General features: G+C 37.9%; 1 protein-coding gene across 1 annotated transcript; it reads left to right on the forward strand.

Annotated features, from left to right (window-relative positions):
- Positions 1-9,675: 9,675 nt before the first annotated feature.
- Positions 9,676-13,435, forward strand: LOC126809959 (putative ankyrin repeat protein RF_0381). The gene has a single exon (XM_056098699.1). The coding sequence runs from the start codon at positions 9,762-9,764 to the stop codon at positions 12,603-12,605; it is 2,844 nt and encodes a 947-aa protein (XP_055954674.1). The 5' UTR covers positions 9,676-9,761; the 3' UTR covers positions 12,606-13,435.
- Positions 13,436-14,557: the final 1,122 nt, after the last annotated feature.

A 14,557-nucleotide genomic window follows, 5' to 3' on the forward strand; every position in this document is an offset into this window, starting at 1 on the left:
GTAAGATATTTAGAAATATCAGTGAGTAGACGGACACAATTGGTTCCCATAGCAACACCCAAAACAGATCAACTAATGGCTTTGAATATTTTAATTGGATTACGAAAAACTGTTGTACGAAAGTGGGGCTGCAAGAGTCGACATTGTTTTCACTTTAAATTCTGCGCTACGTAAAATCAGAATTCCATCCATTTTGAAATAACTTATCCTGAAAGTCATTGTGTGGAAGATTTATTAGGCACCATTTAGGAACAAACATACAAGACAAAGTTACCCAGCTCAAGGTAAGATTAACAGTGCAAAATTTCCTTCTATTGAAATGTCAATTAGTAGATAAATAACTACAAAGCTTATGATTATGATTCAGATACTGATACAACAAATCTTGTGTCAATCTTTACAATTCGGATTATTATGATTGGAACCACGTTGAAACAAGCATTTTGTCATCATCTGAGTCAGAGTTTTAGTATTAGGCAGTGTCGGATTTAGGACAAATGATACTCTGTGCTAGTTCAGTTATGGGGCCCTTTACTTGCAAAGCCCTGTATAGGGAAAGTTACGACAACTCATTTACGGGCGCTATTTGGGTCCCAACTATCTCCATAAAACTATGACGTCATGGCGTCATATAGCTTTACTTAATAAAACGTTTTATTTTTTCCTTGCTATAACATTTTACGGGCTACAATTTATTCTAAATAAATTGCAAAAGAAGGCAATGCAGTTTGGTTCAATGATTAATATCTCAGAAAAAATCATACTCAAAATCGCCCAAGGCAAAATGTCACGATTAACAGAATTCAATTTGGCGTACTTCAGGAATTATCGGAGAGCGATATCTCGTAATCAGTGCCTTTCAGTGGTGGTGGGGGGGGGGGGATAAATTATTTCTTTTTAAATTCCTCAAAAATAGAGTGGTTATGCAAGCGAAATGTGTAGAAAAACATCAATTAAAAAATGTATTTTTCATTTGGTGGCGGGCATTTCTTTCAAAATGACTGCCAAATTTGGTAATATAATACCATTTAAAAAAAATAATAAATAAAAATGAAAAAAAAACACCAAAAAACAAAACAAACCAACATTAATTTGGTAATGAAAGGGCAGCGATAATCTCAAAAATTTAATTTTGAGAATTCTTGATGGTAGAAATTCAAAATGGCCGGCAAAGTGAAATCTAAAATGGTGGAATTTTAATTAATCGCCATTTTTTTCCATAGTAATATGTGGGTTTGGTAGTTGTTGGGTTCTATTTAAAAAAAAAATACTAACTATGAATGGTCCAGATGGTTTAAATATAAAAAACAAAATGGCGATGTCTATCCTTGTGGATATTACTTGTAATAAGGTTTTTACGGTTACTGAATTCAATAATTGGTTCAAAACTCAATTTCAGATAGGATTGTCACACATAAAATTTTGAGTGAGCTAGAAACATCAGGTCAAACTACAGGCAACATTTTTACGATGTTTTATAAAAGCAGGGAGAGAACCCCACCGGACAACCCAGTAGTTCAGGGACCCTCAGTCCCATAGTGTCTCTTGCTTGTAAAAAACTGTACTACTGAAGCAATCACAAGAGCCCGTCGTGAAATGAATAACAGACAGAAATAAACCCGAGGTAATTATCGGCATTGATGCTACCATAGACAGACCGGGGGTTGAGGATATCTAAACCATGATGTACCCTGTGGTTCGGATAGTCTCTAAACCATGATGTATCATGTAGTTCGGATATAGTCCCTCTAAACAATCATATACCCTGTAGTTCATATATACTATTCAAAAAAAGTAGGGGATATTTGATTTTGGGGGCATAATACTAAAATATGCAAATGACTACGAAAAAAGTCACTATAGAACCTAACAGAAGAAACATTTCCAGTTACATGTGACGCCCAAACGCACCAATAGCTACCGCATGGAATGCAGGTGATGCTTGGGATCATCATGGGGGTCCAACCCAAGATTTGCACGACTCTGACTTTGAATGTTACAGTCATTGTGGCATTGAATTCCAGGGTGGAAACATCAGTTTAATTGTTTTATTGGCCAGAAAACAAATTTTGATATGCGTCGGCTTACCCAAAATGAAAGGTTACGTGCCCTTGGCATGCTACAGATCGGCACAACACAGGCGGTTGTGGCGCGGACGATGAATGTTTCTCAGTCTGTCATAAGCAGGCTATGGTCCAGATACCGTGATACACAATCTGTACAGGACAGACCACGCTCAGGTCGACCAAGGGCGACAACTCAAGCCCAGGATCGATTTATCCGTATCTTGGCCTTGAGAAATCGTGTCATCACAGCAAATCAGATCAGCGCTCGTCTTCAAACAGACACTGGTGTGAGAGTGAGTGGCCAGACGATTCGGAATCGACTGCATAGGGGTCACCTTCGCGCCCGACGTCCTCGCGTGATCCCTTGTTTGAGAGATCATCACATTCAGGCAAGACGTCGTTGGTGTAGGGATCGTCAACACTGGGATAATCGACGCTGGAGCAATGTGATGTTTTCAGATGAGTCAAGGTTCACTGTTGATTTTTTGGACAGACGTAGGAGGGTGTGGCGTCATCGAAACGAGCGCTTCCAAGACGTTAACGTCATCAGACATGATCGATTTGGGGGTGGTTCTGTTATGGTGTGGGGAGGCATCACTGTTGCTGGAAGAACGGCTTTACATGTTGTTGCAGGGCGTGTTACAGGCCAGTACTACCGGGACAACATCTTGGCAGTCCATGTTGTGCCGTTCGCACGACGTCATGGCCGCCGTTTCATCTTCCAGGATGACAACGCAAGATGTCACAGGGCCATAATCGTTACAGGTTACCTCCAACAACAGAACATCACCACATTACCTTGGCCAGCACTGAGTCCCGACCTCTCCCCCATCGAGCATGTCTGGGACATGCTTGGACAGAGGTTACGTCAACGTCAACAACGTCCTGCCAATGTCCAAGAACTTGCTGCTGCGTTGCAACAGGAATGGGACAATCTGGACCAAAATGACCTTAGACGTCTCATTAGGAGTATGCCACGTCGGATCAATGCTTGTTTGGCAAACAGAGGAGGATCTACCCATTACTGACTTGGTTGTGATGCTGTGGTAACTTTGCTGTTTGACCCCGGGTATCATTTTACCCTTATAATGGTCAGTCTGTGCCTTACTTAGTCTAACGATCATTTGGAATAAATCGATAAATGTGAACTTCATTTCATTTTGTCATTTGTTTCTTCGTCAGTTTCATTAGGTGACTTTAATAACACTTAAAAATCAAATATCCCCTACTTTTTTTGAATAGTAATATAATCTCTGAACCATGGAGTACCTTGTAGTTCGATGTACCATGTAGTTAAGATAGGGTCTCTAATCCCTGTAGTCTCTAAAACATGATGTACCCTACAGTTGAGATGAACCATAGTTTTGTAACTAGGAGGTCGAACGTCAAATGAATATGAATTTTACGAAATGACATAGTTTCTCTTAAATAAATATATTGTTAACGCGCTCAAAATATCTAGATGCAAGAGACTTGGTGTAGAAAATTCTGGGTACACACTGTTAACCACCAATAGATGTTTTAATGACAATAATTCATATTCTTTATTCAGCTCGACGCAAGGCTTAAAATGAATAAATGCAGTTCGCTTAAATTGAGTAGATATCATTTATCTATGTTGCATATATAGAACCTTTCGGTTGAATCATATCATAATAGTATCTTATTTCATAATTTATTGAATAGATGCAGTTCGCGTAACTTGAATGTAGATATCATCTATCTATGACGCATATATAGGACCTTTCGGTTGAATCATGTCATAATAGTATCTTATTTCACAGTTTTACGTATTTGTCGCCATTAAGGTGTACTTGTTCTTTTGTTCCATTTAGCCTATAAATTTTCTTGTTTCACTTGACTAAACAAAACATTTTGTAGGAATATAGGCTTTTATAGATTGAACAAAAAGCTGATAAATGTTGAGATGTGTGGAACATGCTCGAGGCGATTTTTAACAAATCTCAGACACGATATATGTTTGATACTAGCTGAGCATCAGACCAGCATAGTTATTTCATTTGGCCCTTTCAATGTCTGTCTACCTGTGAAAATAACATGTACATTATTTTATCTTTTAAATTTGTGCGGTTGATATATTAGATTAATATTATTATTTACACATGGGCCCAAAAAATGTAGTTAGGTTCTTAGTATGTTACATAATAATAATAAATTCAAGAACACATTCAAGAACACAATATTTTTTTATACAACTTTTACAAAGTACAATTGTGTGTGTGCCCAAATTTTCCCAGCATTTGGTGCCCAAAATGGGGGGGGGGGCAGCCGCCCCCCCCCCCCCAGCTCGTACGCCTATGATTACATCAATACCTCGACTAAGTTCGATAATAAGTATTTTTTGTTCAGGGTAAGCAGAGTGATAAGCAATTTGATTGGTCGAGACTTTGGAACACAATAACTCTTATTCTAATTGAGTTAGAATGTTCACACTTGGCATAGGTGTCTATTAGGTGAATGCCTTGATGGAGTTCGAAGATGAGAATTTTCTGCTTAGGGTAAGCAGAGATAAGCAGTTTGATTGGTTGATGCTTTGGGACATGATAACTTTAGTTCTAATTAAGTGAGAGTGAGGACACTTGGTGTATAGCTTTATTACATCCATACCTTGACTAAGTTCGATAATGAACATTTTTTGCTGAGTGTATTTAGAGTGATAAGCAATTTGATTGGTTGAGACTTTGGAACACACTAACTCTCCTTCAAATTGAGGTAGAATGTTCAAACTTGGTGTAGGTGAATGTTTAAACTTCATGTAGATGTTCATTAGGTGAATGTTTAAACTTGATGTAGATGTTCATTAGGTGAATGTCTTGACTGAGTTCAATGATTAACATTTCGAGCTGACGATAAGCAGAGCTAATCGATTTTATTTGTCGATGGTTTGGGATAACATAATCTTGATTCTATCTGATAGAGATTGGTGAAACTGAGTGTATGGTTTGATTTCTCGATACTTTTGAACAAAATAAATGTGCAATTAATTAATATGTGTCATCTTTTTATTTCGGCGGGTGACATCAGCCTCACTGTTGGCTTGTTAATGTTTTATCCATTAGTCAATTTAAAGAAATTTCTATTTTCGAAAAATTGATGGTACAATTAATGATCGATGACCGAAAACTGACACACAATCCGGAATGGCACCAGACCCAAAAATCATGGAATTTCAGGAATTTATTTTGCCGGCTAGAAGGCAAAAAGATTTTATCTCTCAAAATACTATTTAAATTTTCATTTTTCACTTTACCTGTCTGCTTAAAAAACCTGATTTTTAAAAGCGCATGCAAGTTAAATATCTTTAATAGCGCTTTTTGTTGCACAATAATAATAATAATAATAATAATAATAATAGTTTGTCCAGCTATACTTTTTGTTTAAAAAATGTATGTTTTATCTTTTTTTCGCGAAATTCTATAACATATCTATCTACATTCCTGTCGAGGGCAGCCAACTTCGACACAACAGTATGGTAGGACATAAAATAGATAGTGAGTAGGTAGAATTACTTGGGACCCAAGATGGCGTTTTTGTACATATTTTCATGACGCCATATGGAATTTCTGGCTTCACAGTTGTCGCAACTTTATCTATATACGACTGTGCTTACTTGGCCCCTGCACTTATTTCCAAAGGCTCATTATGTTCTCACATTTTCGACTCACGAGGAAATCAAGGCCCCAACTTTTTATGTATTATTAAATGATGTTATTTATTTATTATCTAAACGAGAATTTGTATAAAATCTAACTGGTAAGAGTTTATGGGGTTAGGGCGAGTATTTAGATTTTCCAGAAGTTCTTTCGAATGTTTCAAAATCCATGCCTCACTGACTTTCCTGTGCCCCTATACATTTGAACCCACCTTTAGGCACAGGTAGATTTTATTTTAAGTTGTTACATACGCGATACAGTTTACTATGACGGGAATTTTGCCTGGACAGCGGCGCGATGACATAGATTTGATAGTGGGAACCTAGCATTAAGACGGTTGTATGGACATCTTCTATGTCTATCGTAACACCTCACTGATTTGTACGAATAAAATTAATATGCCCCTTAACGTCGTCACATATGCTAAAATAAAATAGATATTTGAGTAACTTCCTTGTTGAATAAGTATGCCAATAATAATATATATACTCTACAAAAAAGTAGGGCATATGGAAATGCAAATACCTATGGAGGTTGTGATATGATAAATAGTCATGGACACTTGACATGCTTTGAGGGTATGTTCACAGATGATGAACGTATCGCCCTAACAGAACCACTGAGCTGCACCTGCGACACGCAGTAGCGCCATACACGTGGGAGGGGTTCATTGTCAATTTTGACACTTCAAGGAATGGTTGATGAAAGCTGCCGCTTGCTGGATTATCCTATCCATGCTATGCTTTCCTATCGGTTCTTGCATAAGATTTACTGTTTAGCGTATCTTGGCTTTAGTGTATTACTTTTAATTTGATTGGGAGCCGTGTTCGTTGACGAACGTCAACGTCAACCGACAACCCTTTAAGAATTGGCCGTGGCACTGCAAGAGGAGTGGGTTAGATTGCCCCAAATCGCGATTGGACGGTTTATTAGGAGCATACCACGACGAATTGCTGAATGTCTGAGGATTGGTGGAGCAATTACTCATTATTAAGACAAAAATCAAAAACGTCAATTTTCACTTTTGACAGTGTATCTCTTTGCGAGTGAAATGGGGCCGGGGATCACGGTGGCTAAGTGGGTAAGGCGCTGGCTCGCTAGCCTGGAGGTCGGGTTTTCGATCCCTGCATTGGCCGAGAAAGTTCATCCTGATTTTCCGGCGTGGTTCTCCCTTGTCAGTGATGCAGGGCGGAGGGGCTGACAAGGACAGCTGTCTAGTCGTTCGGATGGGACGAAAAACCGAGGTCCCGTGTACACATTGGCGTGCACGTTAAAGATCCCTTGACAGTTGGAATTCGATATAAGAGTAGGCCGTAGTGCCGCTGTCCGGGCAAAATTTCCCTCATAGCACACTGTATGGCGTATGCCCGTCTTCATTAGCCCAGTTCGGAGCAAAACAGTAGGACGTTAAACCCCATTTCATTTCATTTCATTTCTGTGAAATGGGGCCGTCAGATAAGCCGCCCATAAGAACTGTTTATGTTTATGTGTAGGCAATTGGCCTGTTATTAACATACACTGGTTACCTCTAATAAAAACAGCAGTTCATTTCCGCAGTTTTGTATTGTTTCTGAATATCCCCTACTTTTTTTGAAGAGTATAATATAGAGAAGACGGTGGTGTGTAAAATTGTATACATATGTATAACATCAACGATGAATATGTGGTTGGTATTATTCATTATTTTTAAACATTTGGATTATGACGTGACTTTTAAATTGTTTAATGAACAGAAGCCTTTTATGAAGGATGTTTCACCGGTGTCTTCTTACAAAGATAAATCTAGAGATATCAGATAAGGTAATGACATGAAATGGCCCCGTGATGCATAGGCGTACGGGCTCGATGAATGTTGGGGGAGGGTGTGTGTGTGTGTGTGTGCAGAACCTGTAATGCCCGAAAAAAAATAAAAAGAAAGTTGGAGCTGACGTGCCATAAAACCACATTTCATTTCATTTACGTATATCATATACTAGAGTGTATACAACCTTTATGTATATCATATGCACGCCGACTATCTTATAATTAATTTATCCACCGAGATAAATTTTCCCTAAGCATTAATTTACAAGCGGTTACCATGCAAGATACGCCTACATTTTGCAAGTGATGGCTATAGAACAAGCTTAAAACAAAATCGATTTTTTGTACAATCAGGGGCCATAATCCAGAACGTTACGGTCTGAAATGCGCAAATATCAAAAGGGATTGAGATCTTTGGGATATAAAGATATGTTTTAAGTTTCATAAAAATTGTTCCCTCTAGAGGGTCCACAACCTTGGTACCGTATTACATACTTTTAAACAATTTGCGTACAGAGAGCGGCCCTTTAAATTCAACCTTCAATATGATGAAATGGTGATATATTTAAACAGTTTTCAAAATCTGAAGAAAAAAAATTGTGACCTATCCTCAAGCTAAAAATGCGACTTTCGAACAATCAGGGGCCATAATCCAGGAATTTACGTTCGGATATGCGCGATTATCAAAAGGCACCAAGATCTTCGTGATATATTCACACATTTTTTTTTTAAATCGGATAAAAATTGTGACCTCTAAAAACGCGATATTTCGTACAATCAAGGGCCATAATTCAGGAAGGTACAATCCGATATGCGCGAATATCAAAAGGAACCAAGATCGTTGAGTTGTAAACATGTATATCAAGTTTCATCAACATCGGATCAAAATTGTGACCTCTAGAGGGCCCACAACCTTGATATACCTTATGTTTACACTATTTTCATACGAGGGGCGACCATTTTGTCGGGCAGTTTTAGTCCGATGTTCACGAAATTCGAACTTGACCAACATTCCGGTGTAACGGTGATATATTCGGAAATTTTTTGTAAATCGGATAATAATTGTGACCTCTAGAGGGACCACAAGCTAAAAACGTGATTTTCGTACAATCAGTGGCCATAATTCAGGAAGTGACAGTCCGAATTGCGTGAATATCGAAAGGAACCAAGACCTTTGGGTTATAAACATGCATTTCAAGTTTCGTTTCATCAAAATCAGATGAAAATTGTGACCTCTAGTGTGTCCACAAGTTAAAAACGCGATTGTTCGTACAAAAAGAGGCCATTATCCATGAAGTTATGGTCCGATACATGCCAATATCGAAAGGATCCGAGATCGTTGAGAGATAGACCTATATTTCAAGTTTCGTCAAAATCGGAAAAAAGGTGTGACCTGTAGATTGTCCACAAACAAATTGTGGACGGACTGACGCGCGGACGGACAGGGGCGACGCCAATATACCTCCACATGAAAATGTGAGCGTATAAAAGCGCAGTTGAACTCGACGAGCTGTAAATTATCTTTTATTGGTGTCCCGAATGAAAAGATGAAATACAACGCGCAACACGCCTTTCAAAATAATTGGGCTTTCCCAGTGAACTTACTAAAATAACATGATACAGGATGTGACAGTCAGCCTCTTTCATCGAACAGAATGGCTTGTCTTTTAGCAAAATCAAGGTATATACTATTTTATCCCTTTCTATTGGTATTATATATACCTTAATTGATTCAGCCTCTCTCGAACATTGGTTGTCAGTCAACGGTACAATTTCAATACCATTAGGATGTATGTAAAACAACAATGGCGATGTATATATACTTCCCTATATATACAGTGGCGTAGTTTAGCATACATGTCGACCTGATTCAAACAGGTGGCGTCATTCAAACTTTAATTTGAGAGGGATAGAGAGAGAGAGAGAGGAGATTAACATGTATCACATATGAGGCATTGTTGGCGACCATACTGCTTGGATCGAACCAACAAATACATAGATAACCTATGATATAAAGGTTCCCGATATACCGAATGACCCATCACGCCCACCCGCCATGTTACAATAAATGACTAAGTCTAGTCAATATTATAAGATATGAAATTAAAACTATTTTCAGGTTGTAGGAGGTAATCCAGTTAAACAGAACCCATTACGTACAAATATTCCACTAGTGTTCCGATTTATACTTATACTGCATTTTTGATTATCCTTGGAAATGATGGATTCTGGATGTTGGTGTGCCTCGTTCCAAGCCGTTCGTAATGATGAAACAGCAACACTGAAATACTTAGTATCATTTCCAAGTCTTTGTGTTAATTCGGAACAGGGTGAAACCATTCTTATGTTAGCTTGCAGGAAGCAGAACTTAGAAACAGTTTCTATTTTGTTGAAACACCAAAAAGTGAAGGACATCATCAATAAAATTTCACGTGGCAAAGGTCTTTCAGCTTTACATTTATGTATACATTTGGGATTGTCTGAGACCACGTGTCTTCCATTTGTAATGGCGTTAGTTGAAGCAGGGGCTGATGTAAATATCTTTTCCACAGAAATGATGACTCCCTCGTTAATGTCCGCAAGTAGAGGATTTATGTCGGTATTGGCATACTTGATAGATCATGGTGCTGATGTTCATGCAGTAGATCAAAATCAATGTACAGTTCTCCACCACATCGTCACAAAACCAAATGCCAATTTGTTTCTCCAGAAATTAATTTTGGCTGGACTGCAAATTAATTTACAAAATAAGTTTGGTGAAACCCCGTTATATCTAGCTACGAAATCCAACAACGAGTGTGCTGTAAATATGCTATTAGAAACAAATGACTCTTGTGTGGATTTTACTGACAGAAAAGGGATCACACCACTTATGTTGGCTGCAATACAAAATGAAATCAAAATTATTAAACTTCTACACAAACACGGTGCTAGTGTCAACAAACAAAATGGCCGCGGTAAAACATCTCTGAATTTTGCAATACGCAATGGCAATAACAGCACTGTTGATGTTTTGTTAAAAACGAATGCCTGTGACTTGAATTTGTCTGATAACCACGGAAAATCATCTTTAATGTTAGCTGTAAAGAATGGCAACACAGAACTTATGAAACTTCTTCAACAATATGGTGCAGACATTAACCAACAAGATAATCGCGGTAAAACATCTCTATATCTGGCAGTACAAAACGACAGTTTAAATGCTATTGATGTTTTGCTAAAAATGGATGGCTGTGATGTGAATTTCTCCGATAACAAAGGAAAATCGCCCTTAATGTTAGCTGTACAAAACAGCAACATAGAACTTATTGAACTTCTTTATCAATATGGTGCAGACGTTAACAAACAAGATGGCCGTGGTAGATCATCTACGTATCTGGCAGTACAAAAAGACAATTTAAAAACTGTTGATGTTTTGTTAAAAATGGATGGCTGTGACGTGAATCTGACCGATAACAAAGGCAAATCGCCCTTAATGTTAGCTGTACAAAATAACAACACAGAACTTATGGTGCTTCTTTATCAACACAACGCGGACGTTAACAAACAAGATGGCCTCGGTAGATCTGCTGTTTATTACTGTTTGCATTCAGTATGCAGAGGTGGGCATTTAGGGATGACAAACTGTATAGAAATAATGAAGTTGTTGGAATGTTTTGGTGCGGAATTTAGAACACAAAACCGCGGCAATAAATTAATAAAACACGTGTTGAAACACTCTTATGATTATTTTTTACACTTGGTAGGTTCCAATATGTTTGATTTTCATGGTTTGGATAAAAATGGTGATAACATTTTACATTATTTAGCCAGATGTTTTATGGCCTTTTCTTCTTTTTCCGCTTCTATGACTTGCTCAGCTCTTTTGTTTTTAAATGTCGTTTTGACTGATCCGCAGATTGATATGAACCGTATAAATTCTACGAGTAACACACCATTAATGGTTGCAGCTATTTTATACCACATCCCGTATATGCAAGCCTTGTTACAACATGGATGTAGTACCAATATAAGGAATATTTACGGGCATACTGTCTTACATCTCAGTATTATTGGCTTCGTTAAATTGAACTGCAACAGCTACAACTACCATGAATGGGACTTTGGGTGGTCAGCTGCTATATTGTCTAAAGATATCGATGTCAATGTACAGGACAATGATGGACAAACTGCCTTAATGCTGGCTGCGAAACTTGGAGAGTATAAACTCGTAAAACAGCTGTGTAGAGCCCATGCCGATTGCAAGATTTTGGATAAGTTTGGAAAGTCGATGGTAAACTATCTTGACTTCTATCGGATAACAGATATTAAGTTCTGTAAATACATTATTCATAATTTTGGAGTTAATATAACAGACAAAAGAGGAAAAACGATGATGGACATGGCCATGAAGTTTATTGACCGTGAGTATTTATCGGGGGCTTTCAATTTGATTAGTTACCTAATAGCTGCCAACTATAGCTTTCAGAATCTTGGACAGAATAGACGAAACAGGATGGATTCTATCACAACCGAGGATGTTTTATCTAGTCGAACTAACGATTATAGAAATCTGTTGTATCAAAGTGGGGCGGACAAGATCGACATTGTTTACAAGTTACCTTTCGTGGAAGATGAGTACGAGTACAATGATGATACGGACGCACAGATAACTAGATTAATGTCCCAAGAATCAGAATTGCATTCATTTTGTAATAATATCTGCTTAAAGTCATTGTGTAGGAGAATTATTAGGCAACATTTAGGATCAAACATACAAGACAAAGTTACCCAGCTCAAGGTACCATTAACAGTACAGAATTTCCTTCTATTGAAAGGTTCATTAGAAGATAAATATTTCAATCTAGAAACGGAAGATAGTGACGACGATGACGATGAGGACTATGATATGGATGTGGACTATGATGTAGACGAATTTTGTATAGATCTTTACGACTCAGAAGATTATTATGAGTTCAATGATTGTGATACATGTACATCATTTTCCAACTCCTCCTCCACTTCCTCACTATCATCGTTACCATTATCACCATCATCACAGTGTTCCTCACCAGCATCCTGATCCGCATCGATACCAGCATCACCAATATTGCTATCAACATTACAACATACATTATGCAAGAGGTAAATCTGCCCATTGCAGGTCTTTCTTTAGGCCTAAAATGTTATCTAAATTATCAATTAACTTATTCAAACCATAATCAACTCTCAATGTCATCGCTAGTCTGCGACATTTACTGGATTAGGATCCGATCTGCTGCCTAACGCCAATTCATGATTAAACCAAAAAATGGATAATCGAGACTTTTTTTTATCGTACCGACGGGTTTTTTGGGTCTCAGTATCACCCGTAAAGACTTCTGGCCAAAGGCCCAATATATTGGGTTAATCACAGACAAAACGTTTATAAAATCCATAAAGAGTGAATTCCTTTGTGGGATATGATCAAAATAATGTTGTACACCATTTATCTCGTTTTAGTAGGATTTTTAGGAAGGAAGATGTCCCTACCCCTCCCGGGCCAACGGGGCTTTGTGCTTAAGCACACTTATTTCCAAAGGCTCATTATGTTCTCACATTTTCGACTCACGAGGTAATCAAGGCCCCAACTTTTTATGTATTATTACTATAACTAATTGTGATGTTAATAAATGATGTTATTTTTTTTATTATCTTAACAAAAGTTTGTGTCCCGCCCCTGGCCGTGGAGTTGGACATGCCAAGAACTAAAAACAGAGAGTTCTTTAAATCCAAAATGAGTGGTCAATAAGGGATCAGTCTAAGTTATCGCTATCTATCAGTGACCTATGTTATTATTTCTTGAAGCTAAGTCTATAACATAAAGTATATAATAAAGTTTATTTGGTTAATAATAAAATGTCACCTTTACAATGCACTTGCTATTGATTTTGAACTATATATAGTAGAATTCACATCTTTCACACGACGTTTTATATGCCTACATCTCAGGACAGTGTGCAATAACTAACCGCTAGCACCCAAGCTTGACTTCGACATAGGTACGTACCAGTAAAAATCAGTAAACTACAGTACAATATACTTACATCATAATTGACATTCTAGTAGAACGATATGCTAACCGCCGGCACACCAGCATTACATCGCCATTTCGCGCGCTTCACTCGGCTGCTCGATTACCGTTTTCTCAGACAAATCCCCGCATCCCTTATGCATCGGACTTTCACAGGGACTTGTAACATATATTCAAATGACTGCATATTGGGCTCGGGCGTGGGGGGGGGGGGGTCTCACAATTTGTATACAATCTAACTAGTAAGAATGTAAGGGGTTAGGGAGGAAATGTTTTGAGTTACGAAAAGCGAGAATGTGGTCGAATATTTAGATTTTCCAGAAGTTCTTTCGAATGTTTCAAAATCCATTATGTTCTCACATTTTCGACTCACGAGGAAATCAAGGCCCCAACTTTTTATGTATTATTAAATGATGTTATTTATTTATTATCTAAACGAGAATTTGTATAAAATCTAACTGGTAAGAGTTTATGGGGTTAGGGCGGAAATGTTTTGACTTACGAAAAGCGAGATTGTGGTCGAGTATTTAGATTTTCCAGAAGTTCTTTCGAATGTTTCAAAATCCATGCGTCACTGACTTTCCTGTGCCCCTGTACATTTAAACCCACTTTTAGCCACAGGAAGATTTTATTTTAAGTTGTTACATACGCGATACAGTGTACTATAAGGGGAATTTTGCCCGGACAGCGGCGCTATGACATACTTTTATTTAGAATCCAACTGTCACGCCGATGTGTACAATGGGTCGTATTCTTCGTTCCAGCCAAACGACTAGACACTGTTCCTTTTCAGGTCTTCCGTTATGCACCACTTACAAGGGAAACCACACCGTAAAACCCCGATGAGAGCCACTGCTGAAAATTAAATCGAGACTCAGATCGTGTATTTTTTGGACAAAATTTACCATTTTACGACTTAATTCACGCTAAAATATACTCGAATTGATTATTCATTTAATTAA

The sequence above is a fragment of the Patella vulgata genome, chromosome 2 (assembly GCF_932274485.2).
Source record: "Patella vulgata chromosome 2, xgPatVulg1.2, whole genome shotgun sequence".
NCBI lineage: Eukaryota > Metazoa > Mollusca > Gastropoda > Patellidae > Patella > Patella vulgata.